Source organism: Labeo rohita, chromosome 7 (genome assembly GCF_022985175.1).
Source record: "Labeo rohita strain BAU-BD-2019 chromosome 7, IGBB_LRoh.1.0, whole genome shotgun sequence".
NCBI classification, from domain to species: Eukaryota; Metazoa; Chordata; class Actinopteri; order Cypriniformes; family Cyprinidae; genus Labeo; species Labeo rohita.
This window is the reverse complement of record NC_066875.1, coordinates 38,234,874-38,251,750: the sequence shown is the minus strand read 5'-3', so window position 1 is coordinate 38,251,750 and position 16,877 is coordinate 38,234,874. Positions and strand designations below refer to the sequence as shown.

At 38.4% G+C, this 16,877-nt stretch overlaps 1 protein-coding gene across 1 annotated transcript in view; it reads left to right on the top strand.

The window, feature by feature from the left end:
* Nucleotides 1-16,877, top strand: part of dnah2 (dynein, axonemal, heavy chain 2) — a 179,045-nt gene that overhangs the window by 72,585 nt on the left and 89,583 nt on the right. Inside the window, exons 29-34 of the mRNA XM_051115409.1 lie at nt 13,280-13,460; nt 13,937-14,075; nt 15,440-15,657; nt 15,751-15,852; nt 15,932-16,057; nt 16,144-16,254. Coding sequence (XP_050971366.1) covers nt 13,280-13,460; nt 13,937-14,075; nt 15,440-15,657; nt 15,751-15,852; nt 15,932-16,057; nt 16,144-16,254 — 877 coding nt within the window. The remainder of the gene's footprint in view (nt 1-13,279; nt 13,461-13,936; nt 14,076-15,439; nt 15,658-15,750; nt 15,853-15,931; nt 16,058-16,143; nt 16,255-16,877) is intronic.

Below are 16,877 nucleotides of genomic sequence, written 5' to 3'. Positions count from 1 at the left end.
ACAAAAATGAGAAGTTTCACATTTATTTATTTTAATTTCTGAATCAAATGTAAATTCATGTCATGGTCACATTTTCTTGGTTAAATAAACATTACTTAAACTATCAGGAAAAAAAATCTACTTTATATTTTTACATTAAAGGAGAAGTCCACTTCCAGAACAACAATTTATAGATAATGTACTCACCCCCTTGTCATCCAAGATGTTCATGTCTTTCTTTCTTCAGTCGTAAAGAAATTATGTTTTTTGAGGAAAACATTTCAGGATTTTTCTCCATATAATGGACTGATATGGTGCCCCGATTTATTATACAATAAATATATATATACTTTTTCATGTCAAATGCTTGTCTTGTCTTGCTCTTCCCAAACTGTTTTTTCCTGGTTCATGGCAGTTGTGGTATGTCAAAAAACTCCCATCTCATGTTCATCATCATGTATTGCTGTTTTATCTTTTTTGTTAAGGGTGTTTGATCTTCTTTGCATGTTCACTTTGCAAAGATTGGGTCAGAACTTCTCCAGTGATGTAGGATGATTTTGAAATGATTTTTGAAGTTGAGGGTGAAAATATGATTGGAATTTTTTCGACATACCCTAACTGTCTTGAACCAGAATACACAGAGTTCAGGCAGAGCAAGACAAGACGAGCATTTGACATTAAAAAATATATAATTTGTATTATCTTTATGAAAAGAACCAATCGTTTCACTAGATAAGACCCTTCTTTCTCACCTGGGATCATTTACAACCGCATTTGAGATCATTTGAAGCCGCATTTAAACTGCATTTTGGAAGTTCCATCTCGGGGCACCATAGCAGTCCATTATATGGAGAAAAATCCTGAAATGTTTTCCTCAAAAAACATACTTTTTTACGACTGAAAGACATGAACATCTTGGATGACAAGGGGGTGAGTACATTATCTGTAAAGTGGACTTCTCCTTTAAATAATATTCTAGTTTATAAAGCCAAGTATGAATCTCATTAAGTTTCTGTTTTTAAGCATTTTACATTTTTTCCACAATAATAACTCAACGCATATGTTTAAAGCAATATATTTTATTTGTCAACTTATGTTCAGATTTTCTTTTTAATAGTTAACTTTTAACTATTTTTGAATTTTTTCACAGTCAAGGTGATCTACTTAAAATGTCACCAAGCTGATCTTGTTATCATGCCATTTTTAAGTCTTATTTTGACATAACAAAGTTGTTATTTCTTAATGTGTGGATTGTGTACTTACTTTTTTAAAGTAGTCTTCCCATTAACAACATTTTATTGTTCATTCAGACTGATTTTCAAACACGAAATGTGCACAATCAAAAAAGAGGTGGGATTTATCACATGAACCAATCACAGCCAATCGTAACCAGTCATATTCAATCATTTGGGGATGGAGGCATTGCCTCCTCTCACGTGACTTTCCCCCATTCATTCTCAATTACCCCCCTCCACCAAACCTACTGCACGCTTTAGGGGATCTGTTAAGACTAAGTGGTCTCTGGGGAGGCTATATATACTAGTTTTTAAACAGTAAGATTTTTCATGTTTTTAAAGAACTGCTTCTGCTCACCAAGCCTGCGTTTATTTGATCCAAAGTACAGCAAAAACAGTCAAATTATAAACTATTTTTACTATTTAAAACAACTGTTTTCTATTTGAATATATTTTAAGATGTAATGTATTCCTGTGATCAAAGGGTTTGGTGGGGGGGATTATAGAAATTAATGCTTTTATTTAGTTATCATGCTTTAAGTTGATCAAAAGTGATGATAGAGACATTTTAATGTTACACAGATTTTTATTTCAGATAAATGCTGTTCTTCATCAAAGAAACCTAAAAAAAATTCTAGTCAGCTGTTTTCAACATAATAATAATAATACATTTTGGAGCTGCAAATCTGAAAATTAGAATGATTTATGAAAGATCATGTGACTGGAGTAATGATGCAAAAATTCCGCTTTGAAATCACAGGAATAAATGACATTTTAAAATATATTCAAATAGAAAACAGGTATTTTAAATAGTAAACTATTTTTAAAAATTTGATTGTTTTTGCTGTACTTTGGATCAAATAAATGCAGACTTGGTGAGCAGAAGAGAAGAAACATGAAAAATCTTACTGTTCCAAAATGTTTGAATGAAGCTATGTCCTCATTTTTGATTTCTCAATTTTGGGACAAATTGTTCCTAAATGTTAACTAAATCTGACAAACCTCCCTGTGGAGACATTCTGAATTGGAAAATCAATGCATAAATAAAGCAATGCTAAAATAAATATATATTTATAAATTCAAAAAAAGTTTGTTTTAGGGATTTGAATTAGTCATTTATATTTGTCTGTGGTCTCTGTTAAGATATCAATCAACCTGTACATCTGTTCTTCACAGATCAAATTAAATACCCCATGCATTCCCATAAATCTGTGGGGAAACGTGATTGTGTGTATGTTTAGTAATGCACTAATACGCAGAGTCATAAAGACTGCAGCTCTCTGTGCTATAAGCTGTCATATGCGTCATGTCTCACACCCACCTGTGTGAGAGAGAGAGAGACAGAGAGAGAACCACAGGGGGTGGTGTCTTACTGACAGGTAGGCATGGTGAGAAAAAAGTGAGAGAAGGGATATATAGAGAAAAAGGGGGAAAATTCATATTGCTTATTTCTAAAAGCTTAGATCCTGCAGAACAGAGAAAGGATGTGGTCTCTCTCTCTCTCCACCCTCTTTAGCACACATACCTGCTGGTATTGTTCGACCCCGTCAGCGCTGCAACAAAAGGTGGACATATGCTTTATCTTTAGTTCTCCCTCTCTCACTTTTCTTTGATAACTCTGTTTCTTCCTCTGTTTTTTTTATGTCGGCGGGGTGTATGCCATATCAACAAATACTGTGTGTTTAGTATTCTGCGGTGGGGTTGTATACAGGGGACAGAATCAATTCCAAATTACTCAGGCTCTCAATAACGGACAGCCCCGTCCGCAAGGAGAAAAGATGATTAATGATGATAGTATTCATGATAGAAGCTGAAGTGTTCGCACACACAGATGGAGCCGTGTGTGCGTTAATGGTCCTGCAGTGAAGAGGCTTTCTGTTTGCTGCCGTGTACTTATAATTGAGCGTTTCCACACATTTAGCAGGACGGAGTGCAAATCACCTGTAATTACCACCTACAGCCCCGCATTGTACGCACTGCACACACAGCCATTGTATAAATACGGTGCATAGAAGCATCTCTTTGCCTGCTCTGCAGTTGCACAAATGACAGTTCTGCAGAATATGTGGTAAAACCGTCGTGCACCGGAGGTTCAACTGACCGATGGACTCTCCGGAGCGGAGCCAGTGGGGGAAACGGTCTTTAATGACGCGGGACAAAACGTGTATGCAAACACTTTTAGCATATGCTAGTTTCTGTAATTAAATTAGACATACACTTTCCTTACCAACACTGTATTATATTTATGGCTTGCTACAGTGCACATTTTTGCCCTGACGCACATATGCTGCTGTTTGGACGCACACACACACAGCTGCAGATGAACATCCCAGCCCAGTTTTGCTGATGACTAGGTATTTTGAGAGGTCATGTCCTCCTCTATGTGTTTTTCTGTTAGCACACTTTAAGTTGGTTGGTGTGTGTGCGAATTTGTGTGATTTAGTATCTATGGGCTGTTGAAAATGTAGTGAGATGCCTACATAGACAGCATTTTTAGACATCAATGGCTTCAATTTGAACATCGTTGTACGTTCAAGAAACAGCCTAGGTTGGCACTTTACTTTGCTCTTAGACATAGAGCAAAGCTTCACATTCTAACTCACACATGGTCACTTTTTCTAAATGATCAGCGTTCATTGCTTCATAATGGCTTTAGGGCTTTAAGCGTGACTTATTGGGCCAGGGTAGTACAACACTGCCACCTAGTGTGTGTGCATATGTGTGTGTTTATATGTGCTTATGTGTATGATGTGTGTGTGTGTGTGAGATAAAGGAAGCAGGAATGCCCTGACCATCTGCTGCACATTAGAAAGAGACCCTCAGCCCAATTCAATTAACATCCACAAGCCCCCTGATTGGGCTCAGGGAGAGATGGGAAGGGAGATAAAGGCCATTGCAGGAGTTACTACTCTGCAGTAAATATGAGTTTCAGCATTCTCTGATGAAGTCTCTGCATGACAGCGGGGCGAATGGAAAAGTCATTGATCAAACACACACATTCACACACATACACAGAGCAGCCTCATTCAAAGAGGTTATGGAATTGTGTTTGCTATGAAACAAAGGGAGGGATAAAGACATACTCTTGCTCTATGGAGATGTTTGAAATTTTGTTTAAGAAAAATAAGCATTTCATAACAGAGATACAGAAGGAATCTTTAGTTGGTGATTCTCTTCATATATCCTCCTTGCTGTTTATCTTTTATTGAAGTCTAAATCTAAATCTGACCAGACAGAACTTTACAGGATGCCCCCCCGTTTCATTTTTTAGGGCCCGAGCACTGGTGATGCAAGGATCCTATTGGAATTGCTCAGTTTCTTCTTCTTCTTCAAAATGAATTGCATTTTGAGGGTCTAAACATGCTTGAAAACTGAACAACTGGTGAACATTTTCATCTGGTTTCAGAAGTGGGTGTGACAAAATGGCTCAAAACACCACCTATAAAATTTCAGTAAAGTCCCCCTTGAGGTGTATTTCACATACATGTATGAAATTCGGTAGACACATGTAACACACCAATACCTACAAAAAAGTCCCTTGGTACGATGTCCAAAACTCAACAGGAAGTCTGTTATTATGAATTAACTCTGCAAGTTTTGTGCCTTTTTTGCCATTTCAGGCGTTGTTTAAACAAACTCCTAGAGATTTAACCGGATCGACACCAAATTTGGTCAGTGCAGTCTAAAGGCCTTTGTGATGCTAAATTGTGAAGACCTAGAATTTTTGTTGAAGGGCGTGTCAGTGGCAGCCTGACAAATTTTGCTATTTCGCCATGAAACAGGAAGTTGTTATAACTCAGGCATACAATGTCTGATCTGCCCAAAACTTCACATGTTTGATAAAAGTCCTGACCTGGACACACGCCCATGCCCATATTCAGTTATAGTCATAGCGCCACTTACTGGCAACAGGAAGTGACGTGTTTTATGCTGTAACAAACTACTCCTAGAGATTTAAAGATTAAAGCATTAACATTATAATGGCAATGTCGGTCCTAGAGTGCCGATGTCCTGCAGAGTTTAGTTCCAACCCTGAAAAAAAAAACCTCACCAGCCTGTACCCTCATTCTGAAGACCTTGATTAGCTTGTTCATGTGTGTTTGATTAGGGTTGGAGCTAAACTCTGCAGGACAGCAGCACTCTAGGACCAACACTGCCTATCACTGGTCTAATCTAAAGGCCTCTGCGATGTTAAATTGCGAAGATCTTGAATTTTCATTAAAGGGTGTGTCTGTGGCGTCCTGACAAATTTTGATGTTTCACAATGGAAAAAGAAGTTGTTGTAACTCTGCCATACTATGTCAGATCTGCCCCAAGCTTCACATGTTCGATAAGAGTCCTGGCTTGAACACATCTAAAAGCCAATATTCCGTTATAATCTTATATCTGAGGTCCGTTGCATTGCGTCACTGGTGTTGTTCGCGGCAGAAGTCGAAAACCTTTTAACTTTTCAAGCAGCAATGTAGGCGTCAGTCAATCAGATCACCTTATGCAAATATACTAGTGCAGACGCTAGCCAATCGCGTTCATGCAACACCAGAAGAGTAATGTGATTGGCTGTTGCCACCATGACGGTCGCGTCAGCACCAAGCATCAGCCACACCCGTTGAAGCGTTGGCACCAACGCCCCATGTAAATGTGTAATTGTACTGTTATAACCATAGCGCCACCTGTTGGCGACAGGATATGTCATGCTTTACACTAATTCAAACATGCAGTGTCTGATCTGCACTAAACATCATATGTTTATAAAAGTCCTGGCCTAAAGACATCTACATGCCAATATTCAGTTATAGTCATAGTGCCACCAGCTGGAAGCAGGAAGTTTGGCACATTCCTCCTATATTTACCGAGTGGCGGCGAGCCCAGGTGTGAGGGCCCTTTCAACACTGCTTGCAGCTTTAATGGTTGTTTTGTGTTTTGTTCTGTAAATAAGAAGCTAACTTTATTAGTTACAAGCATTTCAGTGGATGGTCTTTTGTTTTGTTTCATTTTGAAATCTTTATAGTCTGTAGTAATTAAAATTAAAGTATTTAGAATTAAAAAAAAGTTTTACATCAAAAAATGTCCTAGATATGATTGTTTATAGCATAGTGAATTTATCCATTTTTGTCTGTTATGTAATATATGATATTTTTCATATTCTGTGTAATGATGGATTTGGTCTCTCTGGAGACACTGTAGTGGCTGTAATTGTCAAGTATGTGCATTTACTGTCTCAGAAGCAACTACTGGTGAATGTGTAGCTAAAATTAAGTTGGAAAAAAATTGAATCAGCTTGATACACTTGATATAAAGAAAGCCCTCCTAACAATTCTAAAAGAGCGATTGCATTAAGATACACTGTGATACATAACAGAGGACCATAGAATTCTATAAGGACCGGTCTAAATTATGTCAGTTGATGTTTTGTATTGTGTGATGATGTTGTTTTTATAGATAACAGACATAACTGTCCAGAGAATTTACTGCAGTTGATTCAGTTCAAGTAACTGTCATAAATGGACGACATACCTGTTTTTTATGCGGTTAGAAAAAATGCCATTATAAAAGTGAAAATCAATTTCAGGTGGCAAATATTGCTGCTTAAAAAGCAATGACACAGTCCCTTATTTTGATAGCTAGCTGTATGTGTGTATGTGATAATGCTGTGGCAGTAGTAATGTAGTCAGGGATTTTCAGTCCTCTCTCTCACCTGCTGCTACAGCCTGCAGTGAAGACACACAGTTAGATGATGTGATGAGAGTGATGAATATGACAGATCAAGAGCTGCTGTGCTGTGTGTGTATATATGAGAAAGACAGAGAGAATGAATCCTCTCATCACTGCACCTTTCCCGACGCTAATGTTCATATGTGTGTGAGGCAGAGTCAGAGAGAAAGAAAGAGTTGAGAGCACAGGAGATTGAGCAGGTCTCCGGTGATTGGTCTGAATCAGAGGCCTGCGGCAGGCGGGTGGAATGTGTGATCACTTATAGCAGAGGTGATAATTTACAGCCTTTCTGAGTGTGTGAGAGAGACGCCGCCTCTCATAGCAGCCGTGCTGTATGCTTCCATCCATATTTAACAATATCTTTGTTTGATTCCATGACAACAGATGTCTGTTTAATAACAATATGATAGCAACTGTATACTATAATACAAAACACCAATATACTGTATAAAAAAGTCAAAAAAGTATGCATATACTAATGCCTACACTCATTCAAATGTTTGGGGTTGGTAATAGATCAGAAAACATTTTAATATGCTGATTTGGTGCTCAAGAAACATTTCTTATTATCGGTGTTAAAAACAGTTGTGCTGCTTAATAATTTTGGAGAAACCATGAAACATTTTTTCAGGATGCTTTGATGAAATTTAAACTTTAAAAGATCAGCATTTATTTAAAAATATAAATATTTTGGTAAATGTCTTTACTGTCAGTTTTGAACAGTTTAATGTGTCCATGAATAAAAGTATTTAAAAAACATACATTTGAACACCTGGTGAAGAGTGTTGGACCACTACCAAACAATGGGAAATTCTAGTCACATTTTATACATTGATCAGTAATGATGGGATTAAAGTTATGTAATATTTCTGGAGTTATATGCACCCTGATAATCCACTTATACTGTAATAGCTTAAAGCTCATATTAACTGTCTGGGTTTGGGGATTTAAAACAGGTTCTCTGCCATTCATCTTTGAATATATCCTGTTATATTCTGATGTATGTTTTTAATGCTTTCTTTGATGATCATAATCCAAAACTTTGTCAGCTTGTCAGCAGAGGAGCTTTTCATGGGTCATTTATTCATATACTATAACATGCTGAAATGCAGAGCGTACTAACATGATTTCTTCTTTCTCTACCATCATCATTCGCGTTTATTGTGCTATATTTTTATGGTGGCTTCGGGGCAAAACACCAAGTGCTCATAAGTGCACTTAAACTTGATTAAAGCTGTGTTATGATTCAAAGGGTTCTTGCATCGTGTTCTCTACACACGGAGCAGGGGATATATTGTATTAATACAACAATATATTATATTATATTATGTTGTTTTAAAATATACTAATATGTTACTGTATATATCACATTATTAAACGCTTAAATTGAACTTGCAGTAATCTACACTACTAGAGTAAAAAAAAATGAAGAATAAATATATACTTTTATTCAACAAGGTTACATTAAATCAATCAAACATGGAAGTAATAACATGTATAATGTTACAAAAGTTATCTATTTCAAATAAATGCTGTACTTTTGAACTTTCTATTCGTCAAATCAATCCTTAAAAAATGCTACAACTGTTTCCAACATCAATAACAATAAGAAAAGGTTCCGCATATTAGAATGATTTCTGAAGGATCATGTGACACTGAAGACTAGAGTAATCGCTGCTGAAAATTCAGCTTTACCATTACAGGAATTAAATTAAAAGAAAAGTTCACTTCCAGAACAAAAATGTACAGATAATGTACTCACCCCCTTGTCATCCAAGATGTTTATGACTTTCTTTCTTCAGTTGTAAAGAAATTGTGTTTTTTGAGGAAAACATTTCAAGATTTCTCTTCATATGGTGGACTTCTGTGGTGCCCCCCGAGTTTGAACTTAAAAAATGCAATTGAAATGCAGCTTCAAAAGGCTCTAAACGACCCCAGCCGAGGAAGAATAGTCTTATCTAGCGAAACGATCAGTTATTTTCTTAAAAAATGACAATTTATGTACTTTTTAACCTCAAATGCTCATCTTGACTAGCTCTGCGTGAACTCTGTGTAATCCGGGTCAATACAGTTAGGGTATGTCGTAAACACCCATCTTATTTTCTCCTCCAACTTCAAAATCGCCCTACTTCGCTGCAGAAGTACTGACCCGGTGTTTACAAAGTGAACGTGCAAAGAAGATTAAACACACTTTACAAAAAAAAAAAAGGTAAAACAGCGATATTGGACGGTTTTGAAGTTAGGGAAGAAAATGAGATGGGAGTTTTTCGACCTACCCTAACTGTCATGAACCGGCATACACAGAGTTCACGCAGAGTGAGACAAGACAAGCGTTTGAGGTTAAAATGTATATAAATTGTAATTTTTTTTCTAGATAAGACCCTTCTTCCATGTTCCTCGTGGTCCACCATATGGAGGGAAATCCTGAAATGTATTCCTCAAAAAACATAATTTCTTTATGACTGAAGAAAGAAAGAAATGAGAAAGAAAGACATGAACATCTTGGAAGACAAGTGGGTGAGTAAATTATCTGTAAATTTTTGTTCTGGAAGTGAACTTCTCCTTTAAATGTTAAAATATAGTAAAATAGAAAATGTTTATTTCATTATCATTTCAGTGTAATAGTTCAAAATATTTACTGTGTTTTTCAAATTTTACAAAATGTATGAAATATTAAAAATATTTAATCTAATTTAAAACATACCAAAAGTTTTTACAGAGAGTTTAAACTCTGCTGTGCACGAGAGAATGTGTGCTCTGACCTGTTGAACTCATTCCTAAAAATGGTCATGATATGCAACTTTGAATTCAACTAATATCAGCCATTACAGACAAAGTGGCTCACCTCAACCATAAATGCTCTCGGACTTCACTTGTGTGTGTGTGTGTGTGTAAAGTGTTTTTCCTTAGGCGCTGGTTCAGTGATGTGTGTCGAATGCTATATGTGTCTGTCATGTTGCCTGGACTCGAAAACAGACAGATTATTCCTCTGAGTGTGTGGCGGTAGGTGCCGCAGGCGAGAGATTGTGCCTCGTTTCATGCTGTCGCTCTGGAGGTCAGGTGGCCCACGACTGTCACTCACCTCCTCTTATTCTCTCCTCCTCTCTGGAACTCTCTTCTCCTTTGCTTCACTCCTGCCTTTCTTCTTTCTCTCTTCCCTCAGTAATGCACTACAAATAAAACTCGCTCTTTCCCACCAGCCCTGTGCTCCCTCTCAGCCTTTTTCCTCCCTCTAAGAGAAAGAAAGATTGTGACGATGTCTTTCTAAGGTATTTACACTCATCCTTTTCTCTTTTTTTCTTTCTTATCCCACCCTTGTGTCCTTCACAAACTAACATTGCTGTCCTGAATGTGCAAAGTGTCTGTGTGTGCAGTGCTTCTCCATGGCTCGTATGCACACACTCTGCATGCAGGGGCATCGGTTAGAGCTCGGGGAGATGGAGAGGCAGAGACAAACAGAGATGAATGACACGCACACACACCTGCAATCTGAGAAATCAAGGGATGTGTGACATGTTTTGTGCCTGTGAGAGTGTAAAACACACTGTGTGTCTTTTCTGTGGGTTGTGCACTTGTGTTGATGTATTTGAGTATGTGTTTATGCGTGTACATGCGGACATCAGGTGCCGGCAGTCACCGTTCATCCCCGCAGTGAGGCTATAGCTCCGCCGTTGGCATGGAGACGGCTGCGGCAGCGCGTGAGGCTGCTGCCATGGCAACGCAGTATGCCAAAGAGGGGGGTCGAGAGCCACTGCTGTTCACTTTGTCCTCTCTTTTGTTTGCTTCATACATCTAGCTGAGTGTGCGCCAGATAGAAAGGGATGTGTGATAGTTTGTCGAAATTATTAACAGGCTGAACCTTGAGCTCTTTGTATTACCTCCCTTTATTTCACTTGTATTGTGACTGTGCCTTCTATAAATATGCTTTGGGTTTGTGTTCAGGTTTGGTTGTTCTTATGAGGGTCACATTTTTGAAAATGTATATAGTAAACCCTGTTAAAAACAGACATTTGAAGTAGTGTTCATTATTTAAAATGCACAAAAAACAACTAAATCATGTTTAGCTAGTCTTATAATGTCAACAGGTGTGTGTGAAGGTTAGATTTTGGGGGTAAGGTATAGTAAATATCATTTTAGTATGAAAACCATTGTATCTATGCCAGTAGTTCTCAACATTTTGTACAAGAATATATATATATACACACAGTGAAGATCAAACTTAGAGAGCAACCTATAATTTCCTAATTTTCAAGGTCACTGCTTAGTCCTTAGGAGCAGAAGTGTTTTTCTCTAAGCATATTTTATAAATTAATTGTTTTCTGAAGCACAATATAAAAAACTTGAATTTGTTTATTTGAAGAGGAAAGAACTCTGTTCAAAATAAGAGAACACTTACAGATAGCTCCAAGTTATTGGTGCTAATCTGCCACCTGGTAAATATACAAACCCTATTTAACTGGAAGCATTTTTCCAATTTTCACTGAGATCGCAAGATGGCGGGGCACTCTAAGGTGACTGAAACTCTGTGACTAGAGGTTGTCCAGATGAAGGCCAAAGGGATGACCCTTTCAGCCACTACACAAGAAGCTGGTCAGTCCAAATCTGTGATTTCTTAAATATTGTAGGTTTACAATCGCACTAATTCATTCAAGTCCCCCAAAAAATCTGGTCAGCCATGTAAGACAAATGCACAAGAAGATGGGATAATGTAGAACTCTCAGTGGGAAATTGGTTCAGCACTGCACCTGGAAATGCTTGCCAGTTCAGTGCTGAACAGGGTAAGATATGTCTTGGCATGTTTAAGAGAAGTAGGACTGACCAAGCCTCTCATCAGCAGAAAGAATCAAAAGGCTAGGCTCACCTTTGCTGAGAAGCATGTTGTGTGGAGAAAGAACTGGTCCAAAGTTCACTTTAGTGATGAGAGACAATTTAATTTATCTGGGTCCAATGGGAAACATTGTGTTCAGTGTCAAACTGAGGAAAGACTGAACCCCAAGTGCGTAAAGAAGTCAGTGAAAAGAGGAGGAGGTTTACAGGGCTCTCAATGGGGAATCGGTTCAGCACTGCAGCTGGAATTGCTATCCAGTTCAGTGCTGAACAGGATAAGGATCTGTCTCGGCTTGTTTAAGAGAAGTCAGACTGAAAGCACACTATGCAGTGACTAAACCTCTCATCAGCAGAAATAATCAAAAGGCTAGGCTCACCTTTTGAGGACCATGTTGTGTGGAGAGGGGAGAACTGGTCCAAAGTTCACTTAAGTGATGAGTGCAAGTTTGATTTATTTAGGTCTGATGAGAAACATTTTGTTCAAAGTCAAACTGAGGAAAGACTGAACCCCAAGTGGTTGAATAACTTACAATTTCCTAAATTTCAAGGTTACTGCTTAGTGCTGTTTGAAGTTATCCTAAGGGGGTTTGCAGTGACACTAATTCATTCAAGTCCCCCAGAAAGGCTGGTCATCCACGTAAGACAAATGCATGAGAAGACAGGATAATACAGGACTCTTAATGGGGAATCGGTTCAGCACTGCAGCTGGAATTGCTTACTAGTTCAGTGCTGAACAGGGTACGGATCTGTCTCAGCTTGTTTAAGAGAAGTCGGACTGAAAGCACACTCTGCAGTGACCAAGCCTCTCATCAGCAGAAAGAATCAAAAGGCTAGGTTCACCTTTTGAGGAACATGTTGTGTGGAGAGAGGAGAACTGGTCCAAAGTTCACTGAAGTGATGAGTGCAAGTTTAATTTATTTGGGTCTGATGAGAAACATTTTGTTCGACATCAAACTGAGGAAAGACTGAACCCCAAGCGCGTAAAGAAGTCAGGTGGAGGAGAAAGTGTCATGATTTGGGGAGATGTTTTCTGCAGCAGCGGTTGGGCCTCTTATACAGTTACATGGCAGGGTGAATGCAAATGTTTATCAGAACCTCCTTCAGCAACATGCAGTTCAGCCCCTGTGAGCATCTCCCAATCAACCTGTAATTTTCATGCAAGAGAGTGCTCCCTGTCACACAGCAAAGTAGGTAAAGCAATAGGTAGAGCCCTAGAAAATAAAAATGCTTCTCATTTACATTACTTTTCCTACTTCTGTAAATTCCCTCATAGCAGTTTTTTGTGAATACCCTAGTTCTTAAATAAAAATTGGTTGAAAATCTAATTCAAATAATAAATATCTAGATTTTTAGCTGTTTTGGCTTATTTTAAAACTTTTAAAATAATTTTAAGCATTTGCGGCCCCCTTGGAAGTGTTGTGAGGCCCCCTAGTGGGTCCTGGCCCACTGGCTGAGAACCACTAGTCTATAAGATGTATTTACAAATATATTCTCTAAAGTGTGTGCATGTTTGTGTGTGTACGCAGGGGAACAGATGATGTGTTCCAGGCTCTGGAGGATAACCAGGTGACACTCTCTGTAATGAAAGCATCCCGCTTTGTCAAAGCATTTGAAAAGGAAGTTGACCACTGGGAACGCAGTCTGTCTCTGGTGCTGGAAGTCATTGAAATGATCCTCACTGTACAAAGGCAGTGGATGTATCTAGAGGTACGCACACACAAACAGCACTTCCTACAGTTTTATACAGCACATTATTCATCCAAATGCTTCTTTTATGCTTTAAAATCTATGGTTATATTATCCAGGCATATGCTGTACACAACACCATCCTGACCTTCCCCACACCTGGTTCATTCTTAATAAACACCAGCCACAATCCGCTGCGTTAGATCACAGAGAGGTCTGCTCTCTACATGTGATGCACAAACTCACTAAAAAAGATTAGCGTCTCACAGACACACACATAACGAACTTCAGAGTCACACATCTGTTCTCTCCTAGCTGATGAGGAGAGTAAACAGTGGCTGTCAGCCTGGATTTCCTGTGTGTATGAGTGTTTGTAAACACACCTGTGATGGCTCCAACCAAGCCCCAAACTGTTTTATCTTCCCTTCTGTGCTATTCTTTATTTTGGTCATCCGCTACCACATTCTTAGTTTTTTTTTTTTTTTTTCTTTGTTTAGAATATATTTCTGGCAGATGACATACGTAAGCAGTTGGTTCGTGAGACGGCTGAATTTGATGACGTCAACTCCAGTTGGAAGACTATCATGGATCAGCTAGACAAGGACAAAAATGCTCTCAGAGGAACGCACCGTCCAGGTAATGAAAGGACGATGTTGGAATTCACCGCCCTCAGTGATTGTAAAAAAAGCCTTTACTGTAGCAAGTCAGTTCACTTGGCAGCAATCTTGGCAACACCCCTGGGCAGATGGATGAAATGTGTCCAGGTCACATTTAGACAAAAAATACTGAGGCCTGTTAACTATTAAGATTTTTTGCATTGCAGAATTATTTTAATTAGAATTAAGCACAAGCATAATTCATTCAGTCATCTCACTTTTATTATTAGGGGTTCAAGCATGTAACTGTAATCGTTAGAATGGTTATGGATCAGTGATCTCCACATACAACTGATCGTGCAGATCAAACCGTAGGTTGTTGAGACTGGAAACGTGGAGGGATGGTAGTACTCACACTGCCTACAACATGACCAAGGCTTGCCCCAGTCAGCCTGATGGGGGCGCTACAGCGATCAAAAGTATGAAATCACAAATAACTCCTAAACTGTCAGTCACAGGCTCAGTTGTCTCATGTCCTTGGAATCTTTGGCTCACACCAGACAAAATGCATGCCTCAGATTCGATCGTGAGCCTGGTGAAATTTTCAAAATATCGCATTTTTCAAGGGTGTAAACGATTGTACATCATGCGGTAATTCGCTCATACGCGCGGTTTTCATATACGATAGAACTCCTCATTCTGGACAGCTTTGTCTCTAAAACCACTGCTGTCAGTCAAATAATTTGTTAAATGATTAAGAAGATGTAAAAAAGTCCTAGGTTGTTCACTCAGTCTGGAAAAAAAACAGTGCAGTAAAATTCTCTATGCCAAAAATGTTGAAATTTACCCTTCAGGAAGCTATAACGGGGTTGTTTAGAAAAAGGGCCTGTCCAAATTTACCGCAAATCCTATAAATCCTATAGAAAAACTCAAAACTTCACGAAACCTGCTGAGCACATGCGACAGGTAATTCTAAACAAGCATGCAAAGATTAAAGGGGATTGAACCACAGCTGGCGCTTTTTAATCATTGATTAGGTGGGTGCAGCCTTGCTAAATAATATGGAATGTTTTTTTTTCTTATATGCTTAAATGCCTTAAGTGCTTAATTGCTGCTTGCAGCTATATTTATGTATTTTTTATTTGTTTAACTTTTTGCAAATTCAGTCATTCTCAGTGGTAACCGTCATTACTGTACAGTACAGGGATTCCCAGATTTTTTATGTTAGCCGAACCCCTTTTACCTGAATATTTACTTAAAGTACCCTCGGACATTAAGATGATATATTTAGTAATATATAACAAGCTTAGTTCTACTGGAAAAATGTATTACACTTTTGAATAGGTAGAAAAATGTCAATAAAAGAAGCAATAAAGCACACATATCCCTTTTTTGTTATCTCAGGTCTTCTAGAAAAGCTCTCAGAAATGAACACTAAGTTAGAGGAGATTCAGAAGTCTTTGGATATGTACCTGGAGACCAAACGGCAGATCTTTCCTCGGTTTTACTTTCTGTCTAACGATGACCTCCTGGAGATCCTGGGCCAGTCACGTAACCCTGAAGCTGTACAGCCGCACCTCAAGAAGTGCTTTGACAACATAAAAAGTCTCCGTATCAACAAGGTCCATATGCACCAAATTCTTGGTTTAAAATTTCAGAAATGTATGGGATTAAGCATGATTATTAGTTCAAATATTCTACTTGTGTGTGTGTAGGTTGGGATCAATAACAACAAGTCAGAGGCCAATGGGATGTTTTCAGCTGATGGGGAGTTTGTTGACTTCACTCATCCTGTTCTTCTGGAGGGGCCAGTGGAGGTGTGTTGCCGACCTACAGTTCAACGAAGCCTTCTTGACAAATGCACTCTACACTGAACTTCTCATTTTGTATGTGTAGGCATGGTTGTGTGATGTTGAGCGAACCATGCGTTGGACTCTAAAGGACTGTTTGAAGAACTGTTCCATGGCTCTAAAGAAAATGCCAGGGAAGAGGGGCAAATGGGTACGAGACTGGCCAGGACAGGTGAGTGTATGTGTGTCCAAATGCCTGGCTGTGCATGTGTGCATTCTGTAATTCTACTGCAAAATGTGCTTTGCTTGTCTTTACAGATGTTGATCACAGCCAGTCAAATCCAATGGACCACAGACGTCACCAGAGCACTCATGACCAGTAAAGAGAGAGCAGATAAAGCTGCTCTTAAATCACTAAAAAAGAAACAGGTGAGAGGAGCAGTTACAGATTGGGCTAGTGAACTAAAGGTCACCAGTTTAAACACTAGAAAGGGCAATTTACGAATTATGTTGAATTGTGCTGCCGTTGTCCTCTTGGGAAAACAGTTAGGCACAGTAAAGGTCTGTTCAGTCTGAGGAGGGAAGGGGGTGGGGGTGGGGGTGGGGTTGGGGTGGATGGAGCAGGGATGCCAGTACCAACCGGTACTTTTTTTGATACTTTACTCTCTGTATAATAACAAAAACATTTATTTCAGTGAAAAAAAAAAAAAAAACTCAACTCTCAGTTTCAACATTTTGAACAATAGGCCCCTACAAAATTTTTGTTTTAATTTTTCTGATAATCAAATGAATGCATTAAACATTTATTTATTTTTAATCAAATGAAAAAAATTAAAAACGTTTTAAAAATAATTGTAGACAATTAAGTGGTTAATCTGGTTGTAATATTTATTTTTTATCATTTAATTGTTTTATTTTAATTGACCAGAAATAGAAATATATAAAGACGTTCGCAAAACCTGAGTTTACCAAGTAGGTCATGTTCCTGGATCAACATCTTTGTTGACACTGAAACAATGTTGTGATTAACCAGATTTGAAAAAACTGTTTAT